Source organism: Bidens hawaiensis, unplaced genomic scaffold (genome assembly GCF_021521415.1).
Source record: "Bidens hawaiensis isolate Kalapana, Puna unplaced genomic scaffold, B.hawaiensis_p1.1 tig00020919_1, whole genome shotgun sequence".
Lineage (NCBI taxonomy): Eukaryota > Viridiplantae > Streptophyta > Magnoliopsida > Asterales > Asteraceae > Bidens > Bidens hawaiensis.
Window position 1 is genome coordinate 105,923 of NW_027493230.1, and position 18,038 is coordinate 123,960.

Sequence of the window (18,038 nt, forward strand, 5' to 3'; positions counted from 1 at the left end):
AGAAACGAAGGATGAAAAGATTTATTTGGATGTGTGAAACTTTACTGCATTACTTCATGCATTTTGCAAGGAAGGTAAAGTAGAAGAAGCTGCCTGAGGCTATTATAAACATCATGGTTGAGAGAGGTAAGGTTCCGGACATAGCGACATAAAATTCAATTATACATGGTTACTGTATGCGAGGTGAAATGATCAAAGCAAGGGCTGTTTTTTATTTCTCCTTTCAGTGTATGATAATGGTGATAACTGATGATACAGTTTAAGCAAGCCCACTTTCTTGATGAAGTTAGATTCTGCAGCCAAAAGTTTTTATTTTTATGTTTATTTTTATTTGCTTTATACATAAGAAACCGTATCTTTAGTTCTTCCTCTTGTGTTTCTTATAGGGCATTGTCATCAACTTCAGATGGGTCAGTAAAGTTGGTTTATTATAGTGTGCGGCTATGGTTAATGCAGAACTGCCATTTCTTGATAATATTTGCAAAAAGATGTTGCAGCGTGTCTTCGTTCTAACTGATTATCGTTCCAAAACCCACATAAGATCAACGTCTAGATATCTTTGCCAACGATAAATATGTGTTGAGAACATATATGATCAGACATAACTGGAACCAGATGAAACACTTCATCATCAAAACCTATAAATTACTTGAGAACAAACCAGGAATTAACACCATAAAAGTAAAGCAGCAAAAACCGAAACAGCGAGGAACATTAAATAAATAAGAGTCAAGAACTAACAAAAATTAGCACGCGTGAACGTTCCTACAAACTAACCGAGAACCATAACCATAAACCACTAGTAGTAGTAGTAGCAGTAAAAATACAACCTCTCAAGGCACAGAGCAGCAGCAGCTACAAGACCCTGAAAAACTCGAGCCGGGTATGAAACCGATTAGTAGCCGTTTTACCATAGCTGTTGTGACTGCTGCTGAGGTGTTGCTTGACCTTGGGACCCACCAACAAGGGATCCGTCCCTGGGGTTTTGTTGTAGTTGATGCTCCTGGGAAATTCCTGTCTGAGAATGATAGTAATTTGGGTAATTGAGAGTGGGCCCACCGAAACTCTGTGAAGGCGGCTGCTGTTGCTGCGGTTGTTGACCTTGCCTGAACCCACTTGGCTGCTGGTTTTGACCCTGGAAACCGTAATATGTGCTTCCTGGTACAGCCGACATTGTTCTTGAACCGCTTCCATGAACCCACATTGCTGGGTTCTCGTTCTGAAACCATTCCAAAAATGCAAGTGACAGATCATTAAAAAAATAGTATATAACATACAAGGCAGACTATTGGGCAGGGTAAATTGGGTAACATGTCAAAACAATAATTTTTACAATAATAAAATTATTTCAATAAAAATGAAAATCTAGACTCCAATTAAACAGCTTATGTTTTATGGTATTGATAGCATACTTTTAACGAGCTACAACACATTTATTGTTTTGCCCATTATTATAATAAATTAGTGTTACAATGATTACATATATAATATTAATTCAATAACAAAATGGCGGGCTGTTATCGTATTAATAACATGTTTTTACGCAACTTACAACCCAAGATTATAATAAAATTGGATTATATTATAATTAAAGATACAATATTACTTCAATAACAATCTAGATTTTAAAAAAAATGGTTTATATTTTATAGTATTAATAACGTACCTTGACACTCTTTTTAACCTTTTTGTCCAAGATTATTATAAGAACATACTATTAATTCAATAACAAAAAGACTTATGTTTTCAAAGTATTAATAGCATGCTTTTTGGCAACTTTCAACCCAAGATTATAAGATTATAAATATTAGGGTTATTATGATTAATATTATTTCAATAAAATCAATATTTGAATAAAGTGACTTATGCTTTATAGTATTAACAACAAACTTATGGCACTCATTTGCTTTTTTGTACAAAGATTATAAAACGATAAAAAATATTATGCAATAGCAAAATGACTTATGTTTTATAGTATTTCTTCACATACTTTTTGGCGACTTGCAACCCAAAATCATTATAAATAAGTGTTAAAACTGATTGCAAATATAATACGTATTTAATAACAATCTAGATAAAATTAAAATGACTTGGGTTTTATGTTTCAATAACACATACTTTGGTGATTTTCAACACACTTATCATTTTTTTTTCAGAAGTAGATAACAAAATGTAAATGAAAATAATACCTGTTGAAGACAGAGCAACGGACTGTTCTCTTTATAATGAGCATTCAACACATCATCGTAACTTAAATTGGAACCAGCAGGGCCTGCAGGTTGATTAACTTGATAGTTTCCAGGAAGTGCTGTAGAATTACCAAACGACCCATAACCCGAAGGAACAGCTGCAGACTGAGGCAAACTACTAACAGAAACACTGTTTTTATATTGAGGAAGAATGGCTGCCAACTGTTGATGATAACTGCTATTACCAGCAAACGCTTGTTGAAATCCAGATGGCATGTATGTATAACTTTGTGGTAAGAATGGGTAGCTAATCATGTTTGCAAACGGGCCCAATGGTAGAGTGTGTTGAGAGTACGGGTGCAGAAGGTGGTGTGGAAGAGCGGGCCCGGTAGGAATGGTGTTGCCAGGTGGTGTCTGCTGTGTCGGTTGAGATGATGAAAAAACACCAGTCTTTAAAGCCTGCATGAACAATAAAGCAATTTAGTCACTATATGCAAAAAGTAAAACAATACTCTTCATATACAGAAGCTTAGATTCGGAGATTTCAGATTCTATATGGATGAACATAAGCTTGTAAGCAAACCAAATGTTCAGTGGACCGTTTGCTGGAAATTCGTTTATTAAATAAACAAACGAACACGAACACATGTCTTGTTCATTCACTTATGTTCATTCATGTTCGTTAGCTTACGTTTGTTTTAAGTTCTCGTCTATTTACATTCATTAATGTATTCATTTTAAAAATAAAAAATTATAAGCATGTTACAGCTTAGTCTAGTTTTAATAACTTTTTAGGTACGACACATTGTTCTTCACATTTACTTATAAAATTAGGTTTAGCTAGCTTACTTCAGTTATAATCGTTTGTTTATATTGTTAGCGAACGAACTAAACAAACACAAATAATAAAACCCTGTTTGTTTAATTAAAGTTAAAACAAACAATTTGTGCACGTTGGGTTTGTTTGCAGGCCTAGAAGAACGATGGCATCTTAAATTCTTCACAATACCTCTGTCATAGAAATTGGTGACCCACTGATAGAAGGCGCTGAGTTGGCATATTTAGTAGCCATTGATTGACTAACAGGGAACGGTGAGTATGAAAGATCCGATTCTCTAACTGGATGACCATTTGCCGCCAACGGGTTTGGCAACGAGTTTGTATATGCAGCCTGCTGCAAAATTCACCAAAAAAAATTAAAAAAATCAAATCTTGAAAACTTTATTGTCACTTTTGTAAAAGAAATAAAAGAGCGGCAGTTATATAACCATACCATAACGTTTGAAAACGGAATTGTGTCTGGCATCTGTGTAGATGTTTGAGATTGAGGGAAACCCGGGTTCAAAAGTTGGGTACTATCAAATGAATAACCAGATCCAGGTGTAGATGAAGGGAAGCCAAATTGATTCCCATGTGCCACCTCAGCATTTTCTTGCTTCAAACCGTCTCTTTGTGAACCAGAAGGTAAATCATAATTCCCAGAACTTGGTCCTGTTCGAAGAGCTGGATTGTTCTCTGGTGTTATTATAGACTCGTCACCAAAATACTCAGAATTTCTGCAAAAGAGTATTGTAAACCAATTAAATCCAAAAGAAAATATATTAAAATATACAGTTGGGTTATGTTTTATCTAGGCCCTTAAAAAACCAAACTGTTCAACAAGAAGTTTGTTTGTTTTGTTCATTTAGTTAAATGAACAAACATAATGCCACCTGTAATATTGAAAGAAAGATTTATACCTGGTTTCAGATGGCCGAACAGATGAAGGATCCACCTCAGCAGGTGTGTCTTCTACTTTGTTTCTTAACTGTCTAGATGTAAAAGATTCAGAAAACCCGGGATTCATTGTAGTAGAACCAAAGCTCCCAAAACTCAAATGTGAGCAATCAGCAGTTTGAACTTGAAGATGATTTGGAATTACTACAGAAGGAGCATCATCTTCTGGTTCATCCAAATGTCTTTCGTCTTGGATATTAAGTTGCTGCATGTTTGCACTCACTGCAGTTGCTAACGCATCATCTTGTTCAGCTAAACAAACAAAGTTCATTTTAGGTTCAAATAAGAAGTTTGATTTTCCTAAGAATGCTAGGAAGGAGGGTATTTTAGTCTATCACCTAAATATCAAAACCCATTTACTTTAATCTTAAAACCCACTTACATAAAACCCAATTATATCTTCACTCATCTCCTACAACCACCACCACTCCACCGCCCACCACCACCACAACTGTCACCCACCGCCACCACATCGCCGGAAAAGTTCGAAAAAACACAATGAAAAACACAATGTAAAAAACACAATGAAAAAAAACACAATGAAAAAAAAACACAATAAAAAACAAAATTGTATGACACAATGTAAAAAATACAATGGAAAAAACACAATTAAAAAAAAACAAAATGAAAAATACTATTGTATAACACAATTTTGTAAAACCCAATTTGTAAAAACCCACTAATTTTTTTTTAATTTTTATATTACAATATGGTACTCATATTAAAGATAAAAAGACACTGGTTATTGTGGTGAATTTGTTTTTCAATAAAAACGTAGTAAAAAAAAGTTATGGATGTTTAAAAATGATAGGGGAATTTGATATGTGCCTTGCATGTGAAGAGAGAAAGTCAACAAATGTGTTATTCCTTTTATACCCTTTCCCTTGTGTTCACACTTGTTTTCCTCCTAAACTAATCTCAACCCTCCATGTTCAAAATTAATGGACAAGATTACTTCTTATTCTTCCTACAAAAACTATACTTCCTATTATAACCTAACCCATTATACAATATCACATATTATAAAAGAGTACATGTCAGTTTGGTACCAAGAACATACCTTCCTGGCACTCATATGCATGATCCTCAGGATGAAAGGAATCCATGTTTTTATACAAATCATTATCATAATTAGGTGCACTCGCAGCTGCATCTTCTTGTATATTTCTGCTTGAAACATGTTGTGCAGTATGATCTTCATAGACATGATCTTCGCTTTCATTTTCTGCATGACCCTCTTCAGTCTGAGAATCAACATATTGATTGCTTCTTTCGTAATCCACATTCTCAGACTCCACGTGTGGCTCAGGCCCCACTACAGATTGCACACTAACGGTTTGTGGCTGCTCAACAGGCCAGTCATCATCATTAAAAGCATGATAACTATCATGTTGTTCTCCATGCGTGATTGGAGCTTTTGAAGCATAGTCATCGTAATGTGTTGATGGAGGCTGGGGTGGAACCTGGGTGCTGTAAGCCTTGTTTTGTGGTCTGCCCATTTTCACAATGTCAGCCATTGACTTTTGACCAGGTGCACCCCAAGAGGATTGAAAGGCAGGAGGTGGTTGTTGTGAAACGGTTGCTGTATTGTCAGTTACACTGAAAGTCGATGCTTTATTATCATAGTCAACAGAACCACTGCAGTAGCAAGAAACTATTGATAAACAAACATGTGGGAACAACTAAAAACAAGAAAAAGGTCCAAGAAATTTTCAGTACCTGTAAGCTGGAGGTGTTCGATTTGTATTAGTTGGTGCAGCTCCATAAGATGGTGCAAATGAACTTGTGTAGGAACTTGTCCCGTTTTCCCTTTTGGATTTTCCATGTAAGCCACCAGATTCTATAAAAATGTGTTAAATAAGAATTAATATAGAATTTATAATTACAGATTATTGAATTCTTTACAAAAAGGAAACACCCATATACCAGATGAGCTAAACTGTGAGGAACCACCACGTCCAGTATAACGGTCTGTACCGCTTCTAGAAGCACGGTTTGAAGTGCTACCGCCACCACGAGGTCTAGATTCCGTTGTATCCTTAAACTGATGCAAATAAAGATAAACCAAACTATTTATATTGGAGATTTGATGTAAAAAGACTTTGAAGAGCTAAACACGGTAAACAAGACAGTCCCCAGCTTTCAGTAGATTGAAAGATTTTTAAATTCATTGTATACAAGAAATTCAATGAACCATGAGTGCAAGAAAGATTCACACAAACAGTACAGGTCAGAAAAAACAGTATAAATGCAAATAAAAAAGGTAAGGCTGTAAAATATAAGTTTTGGGAAAGGGTGAAACAGCATATGCTTTGTGCCTCGTTCAAACCTAAGGGTGTGAATTTCTGACATAAAACAAACCTAACACGAAATTTGTGGGTTTAGGTTTAGTCTAAACGAGTCCGGCTGAGTGTAAGTAATTTATGCCAAACTTGAAAAGTTAACAGAGAAACGTAAGTTACATAACTATTTTATGTCATTCATGTTTTTATTGTAAAAGTGTTTAGTTAATATGCAAAAACACGAAAATAAATTTCGTTTCAGGTTACACAGTTTGTGTTGGTGTCAACCCGTAAACACGAGTGTCGTGTTCAAGTTCAACCTGTGAACACGAACCATTTAGCACCTTGAAGAGGTAGGTCCCAGCAGAGCCCAGCTGGACCCGCATGACTCACCTTGAAGAGAGACGTCTGCGCAGAAACCAACTGGATCCGCAGGACCCACCATGCTCAGAGACGTGACGTCCTTACGCGCAGTACGCAAGCTGTTCCCGCAGGAAATGCCTCCCAATGGCGAAGTACTCCGCCTGTTCCCGCAGCTGCGGATACAAGCCATCAGGGAAGGCCACCCGCGCAGCAAGGCTACACGCACAAGGCACTTAGCTCTCAAAATAATTCAGTAGTCACCTGAAGGAATGAGCAAAGCCGGGAACAATCCCGCACAAAGGCGGGAGGGGGAATACTCCCGCCCAAATGAGCCAGTCCGTACGATACTGGAGGATCTTTTGTACTGTACCTGACGAGGTATGGGCAAAAGATCTGACCAGAGATACGACAGCTCATTGACAACAGTATGGCGAGCAGCATGCTCTTGTACTGTATGTCACTATTAGCCGCTGCCTACTCACCAACTCCTGTCATACCACGTGCATAGCCTGCAGTTGGTGGAAAAGGAATAGTACACAGCAGGCCTGGTCACTGTCAGCCGCTGCCTACCCACCAACTACCAGCATGGCACGTGCGTAGGCCACAGTTGGTAGAACAGGAATACTATTCAGCCGGCTATTCCCTCTTGGAAACCTACCTTCGGCTATAAATACCCCAAATGGTATGATCATCTCATCTTATCTTGTATCTTACATCTTATACCTAATATCTGCTCTAGCAATCTCTTAATATACACTTATATTCAAGAGCAATCTAGTCTGATTCTCACGCCGGAGGGTGGTCACAAGGAGGTACCCCCCCCCTTCTCAGTGACGAGCTCACGGTGTCTGTTTTGCAGGTTATCAGAAGAACCATCTTTGCCGGATCTAACCCCTCGTGGGAAACATCAATTTAACCCCCAGATTATCCGTAATCTACCCGGGGTCGATTAGTGTTTCTTCATTGGCGCCATCCGTGCATAAAAGCTAGAACTTCATTTCTTTTCAGTTTTATCAAACTTCTGGAAAGATGGTTAAAGAAACTCCGGTAACCACAACCCCAGCTACTGGGGGGAATACCGGCGACTACACAGTTTTTACGAACACTACCCCGGTTACCCAAGCCGGGGCAAGTGCAGTAAATTTTACGAACACTACCCCAGTTACCCAAGCTGGGGCAAGTGCAGTAAATAATCGCCCACTGGGATTCACCGATACCCAGTTAGAGAGACAACGAACGAGGCTCCCCCGACAAACACTCGATGAAGTTAAAGCGTGGGCGGAAGCACGTCAAAAAGAATTCCAAGCTGAGTTGGATGAACGCTTACGTTCACTCCAACAGCCTGAGGAATTCGGAGAGTACTTGGACGATGATTCGGAGGAATCCGATAGTGACGCAAACCCTCGTCATAGGGCGAAAGGGAAGCGTAAGGAAACGGACCCCCAACCGAGAAGGCGTTTTGGAGAAACCTTCAAACCAAAAAACGCGGGTGGAAACCCACGTGACTTCTCCAAAACATTTACACCAACTGCTGCAAAGGCGGGAACGTCCAAATTTGCAAGGGACATTGCGGAAGCAATCGTCCCGAAAAGTGCCAAACAGATGTCCAACATCGGCACTTACGATGGTACATCTGATCCAGACGATCATTTGAACAGGTTCATAGCGGGGGCAACCGTCAGTAGTTGGACGGAACCTACGTGGTGTTACATGTTCCAAATGACGCTTGTTGGGGCAGCTAGAGCGTGGTTCGATCGTCTACCGGTCCACCACATCTACGATTGGGAAGACTTCCAGCAGAAGTTTAGCCAACACTTCAGCCAACAAAGAAAGTATACCGAGGAGCAATGGACAATCCAATTGCATTCGAGAGGAAGATGAATCTTTGCCAGACTTCATCACTCGCTTCAACTCAAAGAAGCTAAGTCTGGGTAATATTAGCGAAGATCTTGTTCGCGCTGCTTTCATCTAGGGCGCGAACGACCCAGAGCTCATCCGCACCTAAACGGGTAGAGATGGCATGCCATCCACATGGGATGCCATCATGACAGCAGCTAAACGCTTTGCGGAAACGGAGAAGCAACTGGGTAGAGATCTCCCTCAGAGCACAAACCTCTACACCCAGAAAACAAGAGAAGACAACGTCCTTACCGCCGGCTTGCAACACCGGTTAGGCGGAAGGGATAACGTACAGTCGAACCAGAACTCCAGATGGAAGCCACTCACCAAAAGCGTCACCGAGATATTCGCCACTGAGGAGCTCCCATGGCCAAAGGCTCCAATAATCCGACATCGTCACAATGCTGATCGGAGCAAATACTGTGACTTTCACAGGACAAAAGGCCACAACACTGAAGAATGCACAGACGTAAAGGACATCGTCGAAGCATTTGTCAGAGATGGGACGCTCGCGCACCTCGTGGCGTAACGAACGCTGAGCAGGCTGACGCGTGTAGAACCCCAGTTGGGGAAAACACGAATAAAATTGCAGCTTCAATGTTGGAGACTACATACTGCGTAAACAACGAGATCCCGAACCAGATGCATATCGGCTCGATGGCACTCCCATCCCAACAACATGGAAGGGAGCTCAATTACACAGTTTGCGTGTAGATTAATTCCAAATTTGTAAAGAAAAGGCCCAGAGCCACTTCTAATGGAAATGATTCTCCTTTGAACATCGACGCTGATGATTTTACATTTATACTTATGAACTTTCCACACGGATATGCCGGTCTTCACCGCATACATAAGTGTGAAAGAAAGTCGTTGCGTGGGGAAGGAGGCAAAACCCGCATAAACCCAAAAAACGGCAAACCTTCACGCAGGTCAGTTAAAGGAAAAGTTCAGTCATCCCACTAAATGAAAGTGCCGGTCTATCCGCACGAATCATGATAGAGGAAACTGAACACTAACCTATTAACAACCGTGCGTCGAACGGTTAATTTATTCAACACTGATGCCGGTACTCACCGCATAATTACGTGGAAAGTCGTTGCGTGGGGAAGGCGGCAAAACCCGCATAAACCCAAAAAACGGCAAACCTTCACGCAGGTCAGTCATAGGTAAACTTTGGTCATCCCACTAAATGAAAGTGCCGGTCCTAACCGCACAAATCATGAGAGGAAACCGAACTAACCTATTGACAACCGCGCGTCGAACGGTTAACTTATTCAAAATACTTAGAAAATTTCTAACAGAAGGATGAGGAAAACCTCCACGCAGGTCAGATGTAGGTGAAGTTTAGCCATCCTACCAAGTGCAAGTGACGGTTTCACCCGCACAATCACGAAGGGGGAAGCAAAATTTCAAACTATTATTTACCACGTTCAAAGGTTAACTTATTTTAAACACTTAGAAAATTTCTAACAAAAAGATGAGGAAAACCTCAACGCAGGTCAGATATAGGTAAAGTTTAGCCATCCTACTAAGTGCAAGTGACGGTCCTACCAGCACAATCACGAAGGAGGAAGCAAAACTTCAACCTATTATCTACCACGTTCAAAGGTTAACTTATTCTAAACACTTGAAAAATTGCTAATTTAAACTAAAGTATGCATGAGCAAGTCATATAACGTTTATAAAGCAAGTCATCCAGTGAAAGTAGCGGTCTTACCCGCACAAAGATTTATATTTCATAATAATTCATTACAAGAATGGCCGGGTAACTACCCGCCTACAAGAAAATAAATCTATATACAAGCTAAACCTGTCCTAACAGTGGGAAGGGATCTTAAGGTTCAAGCTTCAGGACCACTCCCTCCAAACCCACTTGTACCCGCACCATCAGTTGGCTGTGGCGGTTCAAGGAAGGTCTTTATAATGGCTAGCCCATCATCAGCAGCAGCAACTTCGTTCACCTTCTCCACCACCGGATGCGGGAAGGCGGCATACTGATTCACTGCTTGGTCATATACAGCTTCAGTATCAACATTATATAAAGGGAAGTTGGAAGGCGGGATGCCTTTCTCAACGAACCCTAGACCAAGCAGGAAGCCAGCCTTTTCCCCATCCTCGTGAGAAGCGTTGAGGGCTGCGCTCATGGCATCGTCGTATGATGTGTCCGTGAAGACTCGATGCACAACCTACAAGAAAAAATACAAGTATCAACACCTTTTCTATTTACAAAGAAAAGCGTGGAGACATTTTGAAGCTAAGCTTACCTGCGACAACGCTTCTCGAAGAAGCCATTCCTTGGTAACCAGAGCTTCCTGGAGGGCAGCTTGAGCTTGGTTACGGGCGCGTTCGGCTTCACTTTTGTTGAGGTTGGCAAGCAACACTTCTTTAGCCGCAGCCTATTCAACGCCCTTTAGCTTCCGCTCAGTATGGTCAAGCACCCCCCTCTGGTCCAAGATCTCTTGGAGCTTCTTGGCGTCTTCCATCGCCAAGGCATCATGAGCCTGTTGGAGCGCCTCTAGTTTGGCTTTAAGTTCCTCATTCTCGAGGCGTAGAGGCTCAGCAACAGCTTCAGCCTTGGTGGCCCTCTCGGTTGCGTTCCGTGCAGTTTCCTTAGCCACCCGAAGCTATTCGTTAACAGCTTGGGCAGCCTTGGAACGGGCCTCGAGCCGGGCCTGAACTTCAACCTCGAGGGCCTTGAAGGCCTTCTCCTTTTCCGCAGCCACTGCGGCAAGCCTCTTGTTCTCCTCCCGGACAGCCCACACCTGAGCTACTTCTTAAATACGAGCTGCTTTTAACTTGTCGTTTTCACGACAGAGCAGCTCGACGCGCGGCTGCATCCGGGCCAAGAGAATCCGAAGCTCGTTGGTTAGCCTACCCTCCTGGTAGCTAGCCATTGCTTCCCCCAACGCACCACTGGGAGCTGCGTGACGAGCCCTCTCCACGCACTCCACAGGCGTGCGAAGGGTTGTTCCTCGGCGGATGTTCCATCGTGGAACATACACTTCATTGGAATCCGACACTGCAAAAAACAAAAAGCAGTTAGGAAAAGATGATATATAAAAAAAAAGGCCAAAAGAACTCTACGCACCTGTAGGGTCGACAACAGGCCGATAGCAGCCAAACCCATCACCTGAATCCAAGGGAAATCCATCCAAGAGGTCAGGCAGATGGGAAGGAGGCAGAGGTTGGCGAAAAGCCCCAAGTATACCTGAATGATCGGCTGTAGCTGCCGACTTCGGAGGCATGGAGGCCGCCGCGGTAGAAACCAACGGAGGTGAACTCACCGGAGGTGAACTCACAACCGTGGTCGCCGCTGCGGAAGTACCCGCAGAAATAGTCACCGCCGGCTCAGTGAAAGATTCAGTAAATATGGCACTGACAGCCGGCGGAGATGTCATCACAGTTGGCTCAACTGGGTGAGCAACTGAACCAGCAACTGAAACAGGCGCAGCCGCCTAGGTCATCGCCTCAGGTAGGTTGACCAAGCCTATCGTCATGGGTCCGGAGGTGCTCCTCCCCGCTCCACCCTGGAATGCGGTAGCATCCACGCCTGCACAAAGAAGGTATAAGTATAATGGCGGAAATATATGAAGTTAAAAAGTAAAGTTTGTACTTACGGGTTTTCTTGAGCCTAAAAGTGCGAACAGGCGGGGACGAACCCGATGGAGCCGGCCTCTTCACGCCGCTCACCGTCGTTGTCCTGGGCTGCTCGGAGGTGACGGTCGTCTCAGCCTCCGGAGCAGTGGTCTTATCACCACCAGGGTTCCCCGCCACCTCCTCGCTTTCGGTCTCTGAATCAGACCGATGCACCGGATCGGCAGTGGAGGCAACCTTCGCCTTCCCCTTCCCGCCGGCAACCTTCTTTTTCCGCACCAACGGAGGACCATTTCCGGATTCCTCATCAGAACACAAGATTTGAGGAATTCCAGCAGAGGTTTCAGCATTGAGAGGTCGAGGATTGAATAACTCCTTACCTGGCCGCCTGGCGCTCAGGATCTCGTGGCCTGGCGGGTAGACCTCCACGAACCGATCCGCCGTCTGTTCAAGGATGGGCAACTCATTCTCATCTAGAGCACGAGTACCCATCCGAGCGGGACCATCAGCCTCACGCGGATGCAGGAGCGACTGCAAGTCATTCCCCTCTGAAATAAAAAAAAAATAAACAGTTAGAAGAAAAACCTATATCAACAAAGAAGACAGAGCATACCGTAAGGGACAGAATTCAAACCGTATTCGAGGACGATGGGAACCTGCGACGCCTCCTTCCACACCCGGCTCATCCCAAGCATCACCATCCCAGACTCCGCAAAGCGGTATACCGGAGTCTGGACCCGGGAGATCTTGGCGAACCACTCCGCCTCCTGGTAGTTGAGGGCGTGAAGGGCGGGGAGTGCTCGTCCATTCTTAAAGGTCATCGCAGGGGGGACGACGCGAGCGGAGATATAAAAAACTCACGCTTCCACGACCGAAGACTGCGCTCGGTAGCGCAGATCTTCAACCCCTTGATCCGATTGACCAAGGTGTACCACCCCTGGATGCACCTCCAGGAGTAGAAGGTCATCAACCGATCTACGTGGGGCTCTACGCTCAGAATGAGACACACCCACTCAAAGTGGCGGATCTTGGCGATCGCCATCGGGTGTACCTCCGTCAGATGCACGCCGTGCCTCTCCAAGACACGGTATACAAACTTCGTCAATGGGAACCTGAGATTCCCATAAACGAAGAATGCAGCGTACACCGTCTGGTGTGGCTCCGGAAACTCAGGCTCGAACGACTCGAACTTGAACTTCCGGACGACGTACCGATAGAGGTCGGCCGGAAGAGCACACTGGCATTCGCCAGCAGTGCTCTTATCGTCTTTATCAGACGTAGACGTCGGGATCTCGACGTGCACGTCAGATTCTTCGGCAGCAGCTTCAAAATCGTGAGTAGAAGACATGGTTTGGAGGTAAAGAAGAGTGATTTCAGGAGAATGCTTGGCAGAAAGTATTCGCCGGAAATCGTTTATAAGAAGAGAAGAGTGTGAATTACAAAAGACCCTCTCCCCCTTTATATACTCATCGCAATTAATGCGATGAATTTAATGCGGAAGAGAGAGAAATCGCAGGTGCAATGAAACTATGACAGGTGGCAATGAGCAAGCTGGCAACAGCTGTTGAAAGGACGCGTGCCATTAATTTTGCGGCCACGCGCCCGAAAAATCGCGCCCACGCGCCTGAAAAATCGCCTGGAATGACCATATACTGTCACGTCGCCATAACTTCCTGCACGTCCTGACACTGTCAGAAGAAACCGTCGGACGACGTTTCAACAGTTTGGACTGTTCTTATCCTTTCACCAACTCTTCGAATTTCAAAATTTCAAAAAGATTCAAAAGTAAGCGGGAAAATACCCCTTACCTTGGCAACCAAGTAACTATAAGACAGGTGCGAGTACAGTGTTAAGGCAAAACCCTTCACATACTTAGCACCTGCAGGGAATTGAAGCCAAGAATACCTCAGCGACCAAGTAACTATAAGACGGGTGCGGGTACAGTGTTAAGGCAAAACCCTTCACATACTTAGCACCCGCAGGGAATTGACGCCAGGAATACCTTGGAAGTAAAGTAACCGTAAGACGAGTGCGGGTACAGTGTCAAGGCAAAACCCTTCAAATACTTAGCGCTCCGCAGGGAATTGAAACCAAGAAGGATTTTCTGGGCCATGCTTGCGGAAACGGGAATAACATCCCCGCATAGCGGGAACGTCGAGAACTATATTGTTTGAAACTCCAAGATGGAATTGGTGGTTTTAACATAATTGATCACTATATTCAAAACTACCAAAACCTCATGGAGAATCCACACAAGTGGGACTCAACGCTCCCGACTTGCGAGGAGGTTACAGACCTACCCGCATCATACCCAAAGATCAAGCAGGAAAGTCGGGAATTTCTGCAAGTGACATTAGGACTTCCGCGGGAAGAATCCCCATGGAAAACCTTAAAACTAAACCCCTTTTCAAAAACCCTTTGCTTAAGTCCAAAAGTTCACCTCACTTATTAAACATTCATGAGAAGAACATTGGACTGGGGGGACTTGAAGAGGTAGGTCCCAGCAGAGCCCAGCTGGACCCGCAGGACTCACCTTGAAGAGAGACGTCTGCGCAGAAACCAACTGGATCCGCAGGACCCACCATGCTCAGAGACGTGACGTCCTTACGCGCAGTACGCAAGCTGTTCCCGCAGGAAATGCCTCCCAATGGCGAAGTACTCCGCCTGTTCCCGCAGCTGCTGATACAAGCCATCAGGGAAGGCCACCCGCGCAGCAAGGCTACACGCACAAGGCACTTAGCTCTCAAAATAATTCAGTAGTCACCTGAATGAATGAGCAAAGCCGGGAAACAATCCCGCACAAAGGCGGGAGGGGGAATACTCCCGCCCAAATGAGCCAGTCCGTACGATACTGGAGGATCTTTTGTACTGTACCTGACGAGGTATGGGCAAAAGATCTGACCAGAGATACGACAGCTCATTGACAACAGTATGGCGAGCAGCATGCTCTTGTACTGTATGTCACTATTAGCCGCTGCCTACTCACCAACTCCTGTCATACCACGTGCATAGCCTGCAGTTGGTGGAAAAGGAATAGTACACAGCAGGCCTGGTCACTGTCAGCCGCTGCCTACCCACCAACTACCAGCATGGCACGTGCGTAGGCCACAGTTGGTAGAACAGGAATACTATTCAGCCGGCTATACCCTCTTGGAAACCTACCTTCGGCTATAAATACCCCAAATGGTATGATAATCTCATCTTATCTTGTATCTTACATCTTATACCTAATATCTGCTCTAGCAATCTCTTAATATACACTTATATTCAAGAGCAATCTAGTCTGATTCTCACGCCGGAGGGTGGTCACAAGGAGGTACCCCCCCCTTCTCAGTGACGAGCTCACGGTGTCTGTTTTGCAGGTTATCAGAAGAACCATCTTTGCCGGATCTAACCCCTCGTGGGAAACATCTATTTAACCCCCAGATTATCCGTAATCAGCCCGGGGTCGATTAGTGTTTCTTCACACCTCTACATAAACCCACGCACCTCTTTTTTCTTTTCTCGCTTGCTCTTCACCACGTGAAAAGGATCTACAAAAGAAAAATAAGAACTTTATGTTAGAACCAAAGTTCAAATACATATATATTTATCATAATCATAATATGGTCTTAGGTATGCTAAAACTTTACCATAAATTTATAATACTTAACAGGAAGCGGTGTTAAAACAGGTGTTTGTTTTATGAAGTTAAACAGTGGTGTGGTGTCATCAAATTCAAACAATGAGATGAAGCAACTCGAAATCAAACACATAAGATATAAGTAATAGAATCTTATCATAACAGCAGCTGCAGTTTCTTTCAATTAATTAACCCTAAATAAATCCCACACGTTGAATCAGCTTTTGGGAAAAAAAACAAAACTAGTTTGTAATAATAATAGTAATGAAGGTAACCTTGAGAGAGAAGACGATGAACGGCTTCATTAGGGTCCATATTAGAGTCTTTAAGGGCGGCGTAGATCTCAGCATCCGATACAGCGCCGTTTACAATCTCCTTGAGACTCTGTACCATCTTCCTAGATGCCGCCGGAATTCCGCCGGAATTACCTCTGCTGCTGGCCATCAGATCTAAACCACCGCACTTGGAACAACAACACTGATTGATTGGGGATGAATTTGTTTCAAGTCCGCCACGTATAATAATAATAATAATAATAAGCAGCTTTTCAAAACCCTCCTCTCCTCTATTTATAAAAACTTTTTTTGTTTTGTTTTGTTTGTAAATTTGAAATTTAGATTAACATGTCTATTTTTTGGAATTCCTAAATTTATAAAACTTATTTTTTATACGACTTTCCGGAAGTTATACCAATTAACAACATCATAACACCATTCGAAATGATATTCGTAGTGGGACACCTTGGAAGGTTTGGAGGGGGCCACTTCCCCCCACAACGGTGATGGTGAAGAATGTTGATTAATTGGGTGATTAAATCATTTTGATACTAACCAGGTTGCTAAGATCAAAAACTTACAACCACTAACACATGTTCAAAGTTGAAACCATAGTTTGCATACTCACATTGAACGTTAATTGAGTATCTATTCTAATAGTAGTAGTAGGGGCGTATTAAGAATACTAAATGATATGATAAAAGTCAAATAGTAGAGGTGAAACTAAATTCGAAAGTTAAGTGGTTTGCATAATCATGTTTCAAAGTTATCAAAAGTATGATTGTCAATCTTTGTCAAGGCCACCATTCGAATCAGACTTCAACGTTAGATCTGTTCCGCTAACATCGGGTCAGATTATAGAAACTTTTTAACATAACAATGTATTTCACGAGTCAGTTTATGTTATGTAGTTTTGAATAAAGTAAAAAGATTCGCTAAATATATGTGATTTTCTTATTAAGAAACAAGTTGTGTTGATGACAATCATAGGTGAATTATTAACGTATCAACAGTTTTCGTCGCAACGAGCATATCCTATCACTAGTTAGTTAAAAGTAACTAATTTTCCATGCATTGTATACATAAACTTTGCTAGTATTTGATATGCAGCGATGTCAGACGGAACAAGCATTGTGAGATAATGAAAAAAAAAGACAGTTTTAGTTAGCCAATAAAATTAAATCATCTATTACATAAAAAAATCTTATTATCTCTAAACACATCAAAAGCGTCCATTAACACTCATTTTCTTTTTCTTTATTCAATCACCCTGCTTTCTTAGCACAACCACTTGACCACCACCCCTTGACAACCACCACCACGGCGACTTTCTTTTTGGTAATTTTTCTTTATTTTGAGGTTGTGTATCTTGTCATTCATAGTTTATTCCATTGTATTTTGACTATTTTCTTACCTACCAGACAACACAAAATAATGATTTATTTCATTATTGCAGGTTAACCAACCAAACAGGGCAATGGAATGACAATAATCTATTTAATTCCCTTGTTCATCTCATTTCTTCGTCCATTTCACTACTTCATGCCAAACACACTTAGTAATATTTATTGTGGTTTGATTTGATTTGGTTTATTCAAACGATATGGTTTCGAGAAACAACAAACCAGCTTGGTTGAGCAGGTGATCAGATCGGCTGATTTACCCGTTTCAAAGTCTGATTTTGAAAATGTGATGGTTTGAACCGATTTTCTTTATTATTTTTTTAAAAATAATTTGTATTAATCTTTTTAAAATTATAAAAAACTTTCATTATTACCAATAATAATATAAATACATGACTAATCGAGAGTTCTCCACTAACGCCTGTTTTAAACGGAAGAGATCACTGATTCATCAAGTGTTTCACTAATCCAAATGTACTAATCAACTTGTCCAATCATTTCATTAATTCTAGATAGTGATTAAAATTTACGTCTTAATAATCTTAAGGGGTGGTAGTCACCTCTCACAAATTACGAAACGATAACAATAATAATAATTGCGAGACCATCAAAAACTAATCACCAATACAATGTTA

The 18,038-nt window shown here is 42.2% G+C and overlaps 1 protein-coding gene across 3 annotated transcripts; it reads right to left on the reverse strand.

Annotated features, from left to right (window-relative positions):
- Positions 1 to 747: 747 nt before the first annotated feature.
- Positions 748 to 16,169, reverse strand: LOC143562220 (uncharacterized). 3 transcript variants are annotated; one of them, XM_077050096.1, is made up of 10 exons: positions 16,001 to 16,169; positions 15,593 to 15,636; positions 5,892 to 6,009; positions 5,685 to 5,805; positions 5,026 to 5,603; positions 3,929 to 4,196; positions 3,463 to 3,745; positions 3,199 to 3,363; positions 2,190 to 2,648; positions 748 to 1,219 (listed from the first exon to the last, which is right to left on the reverse strand). In XM_077050096.1, exons 1-10 carry the CDS (start codon positions 16,167 to 16,169, stop codon positions 908 to 910), a joined length of 2,517 nt encoding a protein of 838 aa, XP_076906211.1. In that variant the 3' UTR covers positions 748 to 907. The 3 variants fall into 3 exon arrangements, with proteins under 3 accessions (XP_076906211.1, XP_076906210.1, XP_076906209.1); XM_077050095.1 differs by having other exon boundaries at positions 3,199 to 3,360; positions 3,929 to 4,217; XM_077050094.1 differs by having other exon boundaries at positions 3,929 to 4,217.
- Positions 16,170 to 18,038: the final 1,869 nt, after the last annotated feature.

Excerpts from the sequence above, each read along its gene's own strand:
- LOC143562220 (XM_077050094.1), bottom strand. The coding sequence starts at position 16,169 with ATGGCCAGCAGCAGAGGTAATTCCGGCGGAATTCCGGCGGCATCTAGG. Across the intron at positions 6,010-15,592 it reads AGCGAGAAAAGAAAAAAGAG|TTTAAGGATACAACGGAATC; the intron begins GTGCGTGGGTTT and ends TATTTGCATCAG. Across the intron at positions 3,364-3,462 it reads TTCCGTTTTCAAACGTTATG|CAGGCTGCATATACAAACTC; the intron begins GTATGGTTATAT and ends TGAATTTTGCAG.